The following is a 14,465-nucleotide window of genomic DNA, read 5'->3' on the forward strand; positions in this document are numbered from 1 at the left end:
TTTCCTGATCCCTCTTGAAAAATTACTTTTACTCATACTGTTCTCAAACACACAATGGGGTTATGTCAAATTGTTGGAGAGGTATTTTATTATTTTTCTGAATAAAAAGAAAACAACAGCAACTGCCTCGAGATGTTCCCAGCACAATAGAGACAATCTGTCTTTGTAAGTGCACAAAAGCCAAAAAGACATGAGAATTCAGGCATTTTCAGGGGTATTTACACTTGGTCATGTCATGCTTCCAAATGAGATGGTATAAAACGCATACAAGAAGCGACTCAACAAACCATAAAAGTGCCTGGCTGTCCAGGCCACATACATGCATTTGACTACTCCAAAACGGAACTACATCAGTATACAGCATTAGCTTTTGAATAGCAATCGTCAAAGCAAATTTAGCCACATTCTGTTTTTAGTTTTAATGAGCCATATCATGTATAGCAACAATTCTAAGCTGATCATAAAAATTCCCTGACTGTGGTGACATTTTGAAAAAAAGAAAGAAAGAAATAGCTTATATAGCATGGTTAAGTGTATCACGTATCATAGGTGAAATGTCCATTGTGTGGCATTAAAAGCTAGTTGAAAAAGGTTTTGAAGGTGAATACTCAATAAACAAAATCTACCAAACGCAAAAGTTCAGCATGATTTCTCTAATTATTCCATAAAGCTGCATTGTTTTACTTTTGCATTTAATCTAACGCAAGTTCTCTTATATCTTTAACATACTACATCGTGGCATCTTTGCCTTTGTATTACTTTTTTAATAAACAGCTTAACGGATCATAAGTGTTTCTCTTCGCCAAATATTAATATTAATACTATTGCTGTGACTTGCAGTGTACTCTGTTTGGAATACCAAAAACATTACTGCTGTGCTATTTGTATTAGTCTTTAGCAATATTAAAGCATCTAATTATGTGTCAGACTGAAAATGGAGTTTGTTGGGTGACATCTGCATTTTATTGCTTGCAATCTTGGAGAGTTTAAATTAGTGGGTGACTGATATGTTGTTGTTTTTTTAATGGCTGATGCTTAAATCCAGAGATCAGGGTGGCCAACAGGCTGATACAATGCCAATAGGGCTGCAAATAACAATTATTTTGATAATCGATCAATCTAACGATTATTAGAATGATTATTAGACTATTCTGCGATTATTGCAATGATTAATCATTAGCTCTTAACCGATTATACAGCTTGTGCCCCGACTAAAAAGGTTGTATTATATGTGCTTAAAATACATTCACTGAATTAAAGGGAAGTTTAATTCAGCAAAAGAAATTCACAGCAAGAAATCCTATTGATATCAAGTGTTTGTCTTGTTTTCCATTTAAAATGGTCTAAAAATCCTTAAAACAAGATACATTTGCTTGAGAAGCAACATATAAGGTATTTATACTTGCTTTAAGAGAATGAATCTTAAATGAGTGTATTTTGTACACTTTAGTGCATTTTTTCAATTGATTATACTTCTGCGAGAGCAATATATGCAAGACAAAATATCTACAAGATATATTCTCTAAAAGCAAGTGTAAATATCTTATATGCTGCTTATCAGGTGAATGCATATTTCTTTAACTCTTTCCCCGCCAGCGTTTTTAAAAAATGTTGCCAGCCACCGCCAGGGTTTTTGACGATTTTCGCTAAACTTTAATGGCCCGCAGAATATTTTCTTCCATGAATATATGAAGATGCTATATATCAAAATAAAGATCTGAGCCTCTGCTTTTAGGCAAAAAAACGATTTTATTTTATCTTCATTTGTTCTTTTTTTATTGCCACTTGAACAGAGGTAGGTTTTGTCAAAAACAACATTTCGGACAAAAAGCTGAGAAAAAGGCATTTTTATCAAACAAGTGCTTTAGTATTAGTATGGTGTTCCACTTCACGTTTGAGATGATCGCAGTCTGTTTCTTTGATCAAAGAGTTGCGTACTCTTTCAAAACATGCGTGCGGGTCCTCCTTACCGTATACCACCTAAAACACGGATACCCGGAAAATTCCGTGTTTGGCGGGGAAGCGTTTTTTCATAAAACCCGGAAAATTCCGTGTTTGGCGGGGAAAGAGTTAAAGGATTTTTAGATATTTTAAAATATTTGTATTTTTAATATTATATTCAACATTCTCAGATAATGCAGTATAGCTGCTGAAGGAAATGTTAAATGTTTTAATGGAAAACAAGCCAAAACAAATCAAAAACATATTCTGTTGCAGTGTATAATGGGGCGAAGACTACACTCTCTCATCATTTTGTTCGCTAACTCACAAAAAAACAAACTCTCTCTTATTAATAAAACTGCATATTGCAAATTCACAATAAGAAATGCACAGTGACATTTATTATGATTCAATAAGTCACAAGCCATCATGTTATAATCTAGCTGTATTAAGCGTGCACGCTTGAGGGATGAGCATCCCCGTGACAGTTTGTGCATCAGCCGGGTGCAGTTTCCATCCCTCCCCCTTAGATCGGGACAATCGCGCAACACATAGAAGAGATGCTGACCGCAGAGAAATGACAGTTTCGGAGTTTGTAGATATTTACATGATCTACTTCCGTATTATCTGAACATTAATCAAGCTATAACGCATTAAATATAACTGCATTTAAGATGTAATGCTGATGTAAGATGTTTCATTTAAAGACACTCCACATGCAAGTTTTACTTCAGTGGAGTGGCAGTTCCAGCTCCACTTATTCCACAACGAGAGTGCTTTGGTATTTACTTAAGTATTTTTGCATTATAATTCCCTCATACTTTGTGATTTAAATCATCTGAAGCTGTTTGGAAAGTTTAGAGTACATCTGTATTGTGATCTGTGTAATTCTTCCTCTCCTCAGTCAGGCGCGAACTGCAGTGCTGCTCTCACGGGTCATCATTAAAGTTTCATGTGATCTCATATTACGTTAAATGAGATCAAATGACTAGTCGACAATGTTTTTTTATTGTCGATGACGTTGACTAATCGATCCAGCCCTAAATGCCGATATCACACAATTTCATGTAGTAAATAACAAACATAAAATTGCAATTTTTTTTTTTTTTAAACTCTTATTTAGCACTATATTTACTCAATTGTTAATATATTAGGAAGAAGGAAATAACAGTACACACAGTATTTCAGCAACCATGGGTGGCATGTTCACATTAGCAATCGCATTTTCTCAAAAAATACAGAATCAAACCAATTGTACATACAGTGCATAGTGAATAAAACATTTACTTACAGTGGACGTGACACGGTTTTACCTTGGCCTGTATCCGAAAACATATGCAGCTAAATTGCTACCATGCTGCCTAATTAGTTAATAGCTTAACTGCCTCTGTTTTGAATTAATGGAACAGTTTGAAAAGAACCTTGTTTTCAACCTACGTCCGTATACAGCATCCGGAGGCAGCATTTTCCTGGTTTTGGACGTATCTTTGAAGTTGTACTTACGCGTTTGTGCGGATCCACCGCGAGCCACAATTTCCTGACAGTTCAAATGGCCTGGACTGCCTGCTTGGATAGTCACAGGTCAGATTTGTGAATGAGAGGAAGTTTCGATTCTGGCTGATGGAATGCACATTTCAGAGGAATATATTCCTCTGAAATGTGCGGAATTATATGTGGCCATTCATGTCCACATGAATGGCCGGACCCAGGGTTTACCAGCAGAACATTGCCCAGAGCATCAAACTCTCTCCACCGGCGTGTCTTCTTCCCAATGTGCATCCTGGTGCCTTCACTACCCCAGGTAGACAGTTGCATATAATTAGTATTATTCCAAATGATGACGTTTTAACCATTAAACCATTTTTTAATTCATGATAATACTAGTCCGTCCGTCCGTCGACAAGTACAAAATATTGTATTCATTTATAAAGTGTAGGTATAAAGTAACGTGAATCTTTGAGACCAGGTTGAAAATTTTGTTGCCTGCCATTAGCATCATAACGGAAAATACGAAATGTGTATATAGCACAGAACTAGTATATTGGATTTTTATCCATTTTGTGAAGACACCTTTACATGGCCAAATGTAATGGAATGTGCATAGCAACCCGATTGATCAAGACACATGAACGTCCTTAGATAATAACGGTGTATCCGGATCTTACATAACTCAAACCAAATTGAGCATCTGCCTTGAGTGCTGACATCTCTGAGACCCTGCGACTTCAACAAATCATTGATATGCCTCCAAATTTTATTTACACGAGAGTTAAACAGGAACTTAATTTGTGTCCCCCAAAATAGCCTTCTCCATTTGAACAGGATGCACCTCAGACTGTTTGGGCATGGAAGGGAAAAAAAATTATGAACTGTCTACTACACAGTGAATAATAAAAAAAATAATAAAAATTACAGAAAAACCTCATATGTGTATTTAGGAGGGGGAATGTATTTGGAATAAACATGTCAAAACAGAAGTGCAACTCATAACAAGAGAAATCGCAGACAGTGCAGAGGCAGTGCCTGCATCCTCAACACTTCATAAATCTAAGCCAGAGGAGGCTTTCCTACAGCATAAACACAAACATTCGGCTATCCTTATGAGGACTCTCCATAGACATATGTTTAGATTTTTATACTGTACGAACTGTAGATTCTCTCCTCCAACCCGACCCATAAACCTAACTTAAACTTTCAGCATTTTTTAATTTTCAAAAAAACATAGTTTAGTATGTTTAAGTGATTTTAATTATGGGGACACTAACAATTTCCTCATAAACCACATTTATAGCATAATGCCCTTGTAATTACCAGTTTGTAATCTAAAATAATTTCTGTGTAAACCACCGAAACCTGTATACACACACACACAATGTCAGGCCTGTTTTTATTGTACTGGCATACAACATATATCCTACCACAAACAGAGGGCAAAATATTGCAGGCATTATGCACAAATTTGTATCATTCACGCAAGTTCCATGTTTGTAACATGGGGAATTCCTGCACATATATTTGCATTAACATGTACAGTAGTTCAGAATTTCTCTCTCAGGATTCCGCAGCTGATTAGACATGTATCGAGTTTAGCATGTGCATGCAGTGAGCATCACACTGTCGCATATTTGCTGAACTTATGTATTTGTCAATTTGACCTGCACACAACTTTATACCACATCTCTGCAAGAGAGCGACACGATTAAACTATCGCTCCTGTTTATAAACAATAAAGTTTACTATATAGTGCAAGTGCTTGACATTGAAGCAGTCTAGTTTTGCTCCATCACATCATGCAACTCATATCACAGCACCTATGACTAGAAAGGCAGAAATAGCTAAAATAATTTGTGTAACATGCCACCAGAACTACTGCTGGGTGAAGAGAAATGCTTAAAACCGACAACTTCAACATCCTTACAAACACATGTAACATCTCTCATCTCCATCTATTTGATGCTCCATCTGACATACTGTATATACACTGATGAGACAAAACATTATGATCACCTGCCTAATATGCTGTCCACCTGCTGCCAAAACAGTGCTGAACCACAGAGGCATGGACTCTACAAGATCCCTGAAGATGTCCAGTGGTATCTGGCGCCAAGACATTAGCAGCAAATCATTCAAGTCCTGTAAGATGCAAGGTGGAGCTGCCATGGATCTGACTTTTTGGTCCAGCAAATCCCACAGATGCTCAATCAGAGTGAGATCTGGGGAATTTGGAGGCCAGGGCAAAACTTTGAACCCTTCATTGTGTTCCTCAATTCTCGAACATTGTGTGCAGTGTGGCAGGGTGCATTATCCTGCTCAAAGGGCCCACTGCCATCAGGGAATACCATTGCCATAAAGGGGTGTACCTTGTCTGCAACAATGTTTAGGTAGGTGGCACGTCAAATTGATGTCCACATGAATGGCCGGACCCAGGGTTTACCAGCAGAACATTGCCCAGAGCATCAAACTCTCTCCACCGGCGTGTCTTCTTTAGGGTTGGGCGATGTCCCCTAAATTGGCAGTTGACGATGTTGACAGTAAAACATCGCGACGGACGATGATATCGTGGGGGGGGGGATTATATAATTTCATATAATTTTCAAAAATTATATGAAAAATTATAATTTCGTTATTTTACTAACCCAAGTAATGACTTTTTCGACGCTTTATCAGTAGGTTGCACGACAAGTGAAGCATTTTTTTTTTTTTAGCTTTCACTTAAGAGAGTTGTGCACTATTTATTTTAATATATCTCTTTACATAAATACTATTTTCCACTTCAAAACTATAATTTCGTTATTTTACTCACTGATGAGCAAAAGGTCGAGGCAGAAATGACCATGTACCTGCAGGAAATGGCCATTGATGGGGAAGAGGACCCGCTGACTTGGTGAAAACGAACAACAAAAGGTTTCCGTTCATGGCAAGATTAGCACGGAAATATCTGCGCATATGTGCTACCAGTACTCCATCAGAGCGGGTCTTCAGCACAGCGGGTAGTGTAGTTACTCCAATCCGCAGCTTATTAAAACCAGATAAAGTGAATATGTTGGTATTTCTGGCCAGAAACATCAAAATTTAAACATGGTCTATGGTGAAAGATATTAGACTTCTTTACGCATTTTTCAGCCATCCGTTCTGGAGCTATTCGATTTTGCATATTATTTTTTAAACGTTCATTTGTGTAGTTCATATGACCACTTTACAATATTTCAATAACATAATTTATTTTGTAGCCTGTGCTGAAGTTAATTGTGCTGCTAATTATAAGTAAAATGTTAATGCCGAGTTTCGGTCTGAGTGTTGTACCCGTTTTCTTGTTCTTCTATGTTTTAATAAATGTGTGTTACTCATATCCACCTTGTTTCTTTAATTTGATTTGACATTATGGATTTATGGCCAAGGAAATTTTTCTTTAAAAGTATTAACCAGACAAAAGTTATTTGACGTTCGCTGGTCTGGGTTTATCTTAAACTGCCGCTTCATTGTATACAAGAGCTATGTGACAATGAGCAAGATTTTCGGAGACACTACAACTACTAATAATTAATTAATAAAGGCTATTTTCTTGTAGCCTACAACATAAAATACTTTAATCTAAATGTACAGTTTAAGACATGTAAAAAAAAAAGACAAGAAGCTAACAATGTCAAGATCAATATTTGTGCAGCCTGCCTGACACGGTATTGTCACAGACTAACACGTCACGTCTCTGGCATATAATACAGTATTTAAAATAGCATATATGCATTAGTTATATTCTCAATTTAATTTACAGAGCAATCCCTGCAAAGTTTTTAGGTTAACTATAGAAGAGACTAGGATTAGTGAGTCACACTAGCAAGACTCGCAAAAGGGGGCGTGGCATCACGATGGTGGCTCTACATCGTGATGTTGGTCAGCCATCACGATGGACGATGATATCGTCCATCGGCACAACCCTAGTCTTCTTCCCAATGTGCATCCTGGTGCCTTCACTACCCCAGGTAGACAGGGCACACGTACACGGCCGTCCACATGATATAAAAGAAAACGGGACTCATCGGACCAGGTGACCACCTTCCATTGCTTCAAGGTCCAGTTCTGATGCTTGCGTGCCCATTGTGGGTGCTTTTGACAGTGGACAGGAGTCATCATGGGCACTCTGAACGGTTTGCAGCTACACAGCCCCATACGCCGTAGGGTGCGATGCACAGTTTGTTGTGACACATTCCTCCCATAACCATCATTAACATTTTCTGTGACTTGTGACACAATAGACCTTCAGTAGATTTGGACAAGACGAGATATCCTTTGTTGCCCTTGCTTATCAATTAGCCTTGGGCCCCCAACATCATGTCGCTGGTTTGTCCCTTCTGGGACCACTGTCGGTAGGTAGTCAGACTACTCACCACTGCTGACCGGGGGAATCCTACAAGACTTGCTATTTCAGAGATGCTCCAACCCTGTTGTCTGGCCATAACAATTTTTGGCCCTTGTCAAAGTCGCTAAGGTCTTTACTCCTGCATTAATCTCGTAGACTACGAGAACTGATTGCCATCTAATCTACCCAGACCATGACATGTTGCCTTGTTAGTAGATGATCAGTGTTACTCACTTCACCTGTGAGTGGTCATAATGTGTTGGCTCATCGGTGTATATTAATGATATACATATTTAAAAATTCATCTTATTGACTATCTTTAAAAGGAAAATGTGTGGCATAATGTTGATTAACACAAAAAATTATTTTCTTTACAAAAAGTACAAATCAAGTGAGGCACTTACAATGGAAGTGAATGGATACAATTTTTGGAGGGGTTAAAGGCAGAAATATTAAGCTTATAACTGTATAAAAGCAATTTCTTCTGTTAAAACTGTGTCTTATTTGAGCTGTAAAGTTGTTAAACCATGATCTTTAGAGTTGTTTTTTGGATTTGTTGACATTACATTGTCATGGCAACGAAGTTATAAAATTGGCTATTAACTTTAAACAGAAAAGGTAAGGAATTTTATTACACTAAAATCTTGTAACACTCATACTGTTTACCTCTTATGGCTATACTTTTGAAACAGTGTGTATTTTAATGTTTACGAACCCCCTCCTCCCCTCATTTGTTTTTTTTTGGCAATCAATATTATGCCACAAATGCTGTCAATTGAACCCACCTTGTACTGAACCCTAATTATTCCTTAAAGGGGACCTATTATGCAAAATTCACTTTTACATGATGTTTGTACATACATTTGAGTCGACAGTGTGTGTACACAACCACCCTACAATGTGAAAAGTCCATCCACTCCTCTTTCTTATATTTATATTAATCAAAAACAGTATGTAAAAATGAATGGTTTTCATTTCTACTATAAAGTCAGGTTAGAGCAGGCCCACGACCGGTTACGGACTCTACTCTATTATCATAGATCCTCTCGAGTGATCTACACACAGTCCGCCATTTTTTGGAGAAGATACGGTGAGAAGAATAATGTCTCAGCTTCGTAAGCATCATAAGTGTTCTGTTGTTGGCTGTAAACGTGAACATAAGAGTCTTCATGTACTCCCGGCATTAGAGCCATTGAGGACGCCGCGTGGACAAGTTTTGTTTTTGAAAAAAATGTGCCCTAAAACATACAAAAATGTGTTTGTGCAAATCGGTTTAAACCAGACTGCTTTGTGAATGAGTTTCAATATTAAGCAGGATTTTAAAAAAAAATTATTCTCAAGCATGGATCAGTACTAACTGTTCATGTTCCAGCTTTATATCCTGAAGATTTAACTATCTCACTTTGTATTTTGTTAATGTTTGCAAATCGCCTTTCCGAATGTGCTTGTTAGCCGATTCCACGGCTAACGCAACTAAAGTTACCATTGTCTCTGATTGTATTCATGCACACCAGAGTTATGTTGGGGGCGGGGAGCAGAAGCTAATTTGCATTTAAAGAGGCACACACGAAAACAGCGTGTTTTTGGTTCCACTCAAAACGAGGCATTTACAACATGGTATAATAAATTATCCATGGGGTATTTTGAGCTGAAACTTCAGACACATTCTGGAGACACCTGAGACATCTTGTAAAAAGGGGCATAATAGGGCTCCTTTAATATGAGCTAAATTCCCCCCATATGAACCATGTAAGGAGGGATATAAAAGATTTTGTAAGCACACAAGTATATAGCCTAATCATTTACTATAGGTCTATTAAATAACTTAGTTATGTCCGGCATGTGACACTTGCAACAAATATAGTTATAGGGCAGTGCCTGGAAACAGCACTGTGGCAGCAGTGGAGTCTTTCAGGTTCCTGGGCACTACCATCTCATATGATCTGAAGTGGAAGACCCACATTGACTCCATTGTGAAAAAGGCCCAGCAGAGGTTATACTTCCTTCACCAGCTGAGGAAGTTCAACCGGTCACAGGCGCTGCTAATTCAGTTCTACTCAGCAGTCGTTGAGTCTGTCCTCTGCACTTCAATAACTGTCTGGTTTGGTTCAGCTATGAAATTGGACATCAGAAGACCACAAAGGACAGATCGGACTGCTGAGCAGATTATTGGTTGCCCCTTGCCCTCCCTTCAAGAACTATACACTTCCAGAGTGAGGAAAAGAGCTGGTAAAATCACTCTGGACCCCACTCACCCAACCCACTACCTTTTTGAACTGTTGCCTTCTGGCCGAATCTAGAGAGCAACAGAACCATCAGGCACAAGAACAGTTTATTCCCCTCAGGCTATCCATCTCACGAACAGTTAAAGCTATACTATAATTAGTGAAATTCGTGAAATACACAGCCTATTCAATTATATCATTTAACATTTCCTACCTCTTCTGCATTACATCCCCTTGCACTGTATAACAGATTTGTATTTGTAAATACTACATGTATAATGTGTCTTATTGTGTATTTCTAACTACTTATATTTCTATTAGCTTTTTTTCTATTTTTATTTTATTATTTCTGTCTTGTTGTTGTATTGCTTGTGCACTGGAAGCTCCTGTCACCAAGAACAATTCCTAGTATGTAGAAGCATACTTGGCAATAAAGCTCACTCTGATTTCTCATTGGCAATGTCTGTTTTACAAAGGAAGGCTAGACAGTGTCCATTTCAGTACAAAGTGAAATTCCCTAACAATTTTTATGTGGTGAAGGACTGTAGAAGTGGATGGAAGTGAATAATTTGCTTCAAGTTCACTCTATCAGCACACTGTTTATCACCAAGGCCAAAATTGAATTTAAACATCATGCAAACAATAATCTTCCATGTTAAGCAAGATTAGCTGACAAGTTCACAACAAGGGCCCAGGGTAATACTTGTTTCTCATATTGCAAACAATGAGAACCTAGTTTAATCTAATCTCCATTTCATATATATTAAACATAGTTTTAAAATGAATAGTAAACACTACTTTAAGTGAGCATACTTAAAACTTTAGCTACAGTTACATACTATGTCCAAAGCTAATAAGCCTACACTAAATTAAATAAAATATAAGACAATTTGTTTTTAAACTGATTTAGAAAGGCAAAGCCAATAAGAGATACTGTGGCCTGGAATGCAACTTAGCCATTCTGATGTGATGCCACAGACAGCATTTATTTTCACCCAGTGAAATTTTTAATCTTTCATCAGTACGTCATGTAGTGAGGCACATTTCTACCAATTCCAAAAATTCACCAAAACGTAAATGTGTTGTTGTGCCAATACCACTGCCCAAACTACCCTACAAGGATTGTGGATGTGACTCAAAACTTACTGAGCTGCAAACATAAACTGCATCATAAGCACATGCATTATTGAAGATGCACTTCATTTTTACATCAACTTGTTTATGTTGTGCTGGTCAATATGGCAGGTGTCTGGATGCAGCATCATTCAAAAACAATAATTGTAAGTTATCAAACCCAATGTAAAAATTTACCATTTACACAGTCTTATTGGTTACTGAGATTAGGCAAGTAGTATTCAGCTGGTAATCACAACAAGGCAGACCCCATGAGGGGACCCGCTCCACGTAGAATAAAACACCTTTAATAAGGTTACCGATATCTTCGTGATATGCGAGTGGTCATGATTTTATACACATATTTGTAAATTACTATTCATTTAGTTTAAGTAAAACCTTTTACAAATGAGGAAGATGTACTGAGTGCACCTTTAAGAAATTACCTAGGCTATATTTATATGCACTTTTGACACGCGCATATGATGTTGCCTACTGAGGCAGCTTGCTAGGATTTCAATCTCGAACCGAGTGTACTCGTTCAACCAACAGGTAGGCAGGCCTTAGTTGAGAACCATGTCAAAGTAGCAATGTTTGGCCCATTCTCGACAATGAAATGTAACAAATACACTGAGCTTTATTCAGTTTTTACGTGCTTACCTACTGTAAACGAGACAGTCCATATGGTTAATTTCTTTATCCGAACGGTGGCGTCTGTAGTCCTCCCATAAATCCTTGATAGCGGTAACAGACAAAATAAATACCACAGGGGCAAGAGCCAACTCTGGTTGAAAAGCATTGACCAAAGGGACAAAATTAAGTAAGGCTATGAAAACAAAATACACGTTGGCAAATCGATGGAACTGCTCGAAGAGGTTCTTCGGTAGAAAAGAAAGCAAAGTGTATTTTGTGGTTTTGATCTTATTGTCTGCATAGTGTCTGTTGGGGTTATCCCCTCCTTTGGTATGGTCATACAAAATGTTGGCGTGTACAGTCCTTGTTTTGCTCTCCTTTGTGCTTTTCCTTTTATGCTTTTTCACTTTGGCACTTTTAGCTTCTCCAGACTCTCCAATCTCTCGCGCCATACTTCGCCCAAAACTCGCTAAACTTTTGTCTCAGTTTTCTTTGAACAAATAAAAAGATGTATCTATGTAATCATGCTTATCCTCGCTGATGATGAATGGCAGTATAGAAAGTTCTTCACTCTGTTCTGTCTTTCTCATCCATCGTGGCGATTATCTCCTTTTCCCTCGTTAAAGCACTGAAAAGTTTTACTGCGGCATCTTTTTTTCCCCTCAGTTGATGCTTATAGACTGGGCGGAGCGATTATACCTACGCGCTGTTACACATTGAAGATATGTAGCTTATACGGATAAACCTATCCAATCAATGTGGCTATTTCAAGTCTATTCACATGACTGTTGTTGCGGTGTTTCACGCATACTGCGATGAAAGAACAAGCGAAAAACAGGGAGGTACTAAACACGTCCATCTGACACAAACGAAGCACCGCCCATTTACAATTGAAACGGCTTAACTGGAAGTGCCACGCGTTACTATTGAGAATAGTGTTTTTCCTTCGTGAAAGGAGCAGCCTGTGCTCTCATCCACTTTAAAGTAGCATAAAATACTTAAAAAAACTTTTATCACTGTGGACTTTTAGTAAAGTCTCGCTTGAAACATTTTTCAAACTCTATTTTTTATTTATCTACTAAAATGTTATTTTATGTCATTTTATTTTTTGAAAGTCATGAAAATGCCTAACACAGTGTAATTTCCACATCTCAGATTCTGTGTTTAATAGAATTCCGTGGTGGAAATAAAATTATTATTTAAAATAAAAAAGTCAGATTTTTGTCTTCCTATATATATATATATATATATATATATATATATATATATATATATATATATATATATATATATATATATATATATATGTTTCTTCAAACATCACTTTTCTCATTTCAGGCATGCTCTTCACTGATATTTTTGTCAACTTGATTAAAAAGTAGACCAACTATTGGAAAAACTTGAGGCAATATGTGGTGGAAATGACATATTAATAAAAAATTATATAAATTATTTTCACACAATAAATATTAAATAGTTTGTTTATTCCACTCTTTGTTTACATAGTTTTAAACATGTAATACTTAATATTTTTATAAATCTGTTTATAAACTAAAACGCGCTTCCACTTCGGAAGCCCGCAGGGCACAGCCATGATATATGGCTTGCATAAACTGCTGCCGGTGTCCTCTCTTCTCTAGCTTCTTCAAGACTTTCTGACCTGTCACAATACAAGAACTGTAATACTGTGATTTTCTGCATATTACATTTTTTCTGGAAAGGAGCTGTTCATTCAGGTACGAGGGAACCATCTGAACATGTTTAACCACTGATCAAACTTCACTTGTATTTAAGGTAGGCGAATTCTTTAACTACAAATACAATATAGTTTGATATATATGGGGATATTTTGTTTACTTACTAATATATGTCTAAAACAATTACCTTATAAACATACAATGCCATTAGTGTTGTAAATTAATGGGGAAAAATGCCACTGAAATGAAAAAAAAAAAAAAAAAAGTAAAATGTGGAGGCACAAAATGCCCACGCAATGAGTTCCTGTGTTTTATTAATAATATCTGTTATAATTACAATTACATACATTACAATCTTCATTCACCGAACATTATTTTTTCCCCCGCCGTCCGGTTCCTCGTACCATCGCACGCACAGATGGGCTCCACTTCTATCAATCCGCATCAGTTCGATATTGTACTCCTGCATTATATTCCGTAACAGCTCGCCCCTCTTGTTCAAAATAAACTGTCCTAGCAGGTAAAACTCTCGCTTACAGTGCTGTACTTCCCTGCCTTGTGCTGCTGTTTATCTGTCTGAAAAGCCTCACCTGCTTGAGGCCAAAAGTGCACAAGGGATGGATGTTATGTAAAGAAGGTATGAGAAATCACAAAACATAATGTCAATTAAGACTTTATTATTACAACTGGAATACAATAATACATATACAGAACAAGCAATTTTAGCATTTGAACCAATCATATCTCACTAAACACTGTGTGAAATGTTTATTTTGCCTTATTTTATTCAGTTGGCATGTAGGAGTTGATAACAGTTTGCTTAATAATCTCATTCCATATCTGGATAATTGCCTCAATATCATAGAGGATACATTTCCTCCTCTATGATATAGCATTATATTAGTTTAGTATATTATGTTAACTTAATAGCCAAAATACTTGGACATACGTGAATGAAAATAAACCTTAAATAGGAATGCACATTATATCATTTAGAGA

The 14,465-nt window shown here is 37.1% G+C and overlaps 1 protein-coding gene across 1 annotated transcript in view; it reads right to left on the reverse strand.

Moving 5' to 3' along the window:
• The window catches only part of LOC127647012 (phospholipid-transporting ATPase VA-like), a 69,199-nt gene extending 56,820 nt beyond the window's left edge, over window positions 1–12,379 (reverse strand). Inside the window, exon 1 of the mRNA XM_052131053.1 lies at window positions 11,797–12,379. Within this exon, the coding sequence (XP_051987013.1) occupies window positions 11,797–12,221 (425 nt within the window). The 5' untranslated portion in view covers window positions 12,222–12,379. The remainder of the gene's footprint in view (window positions 1–11,796) is intronic.
• Between the last annotated feature and the right edge of the window lie 2,086 nt (window positions 12,380–14,465).

Source organism: Xyrauchen texanus, chromosome 7 (genome assembly GCF_025860055.1).
Source record: "Xyrauchen texanus isolate HMW12.3.18 chromosome 7, RBS_HiC_50CHRs, whole genome shotgun sequence".
Taxonomy (NCBI): domain Eukaryota; kingdom Metazoa; phylum Chordata; class Actinopteri; order Cypriniformes; family Catostomidae; genus Xyrauchen; species Xyrauchen texanus.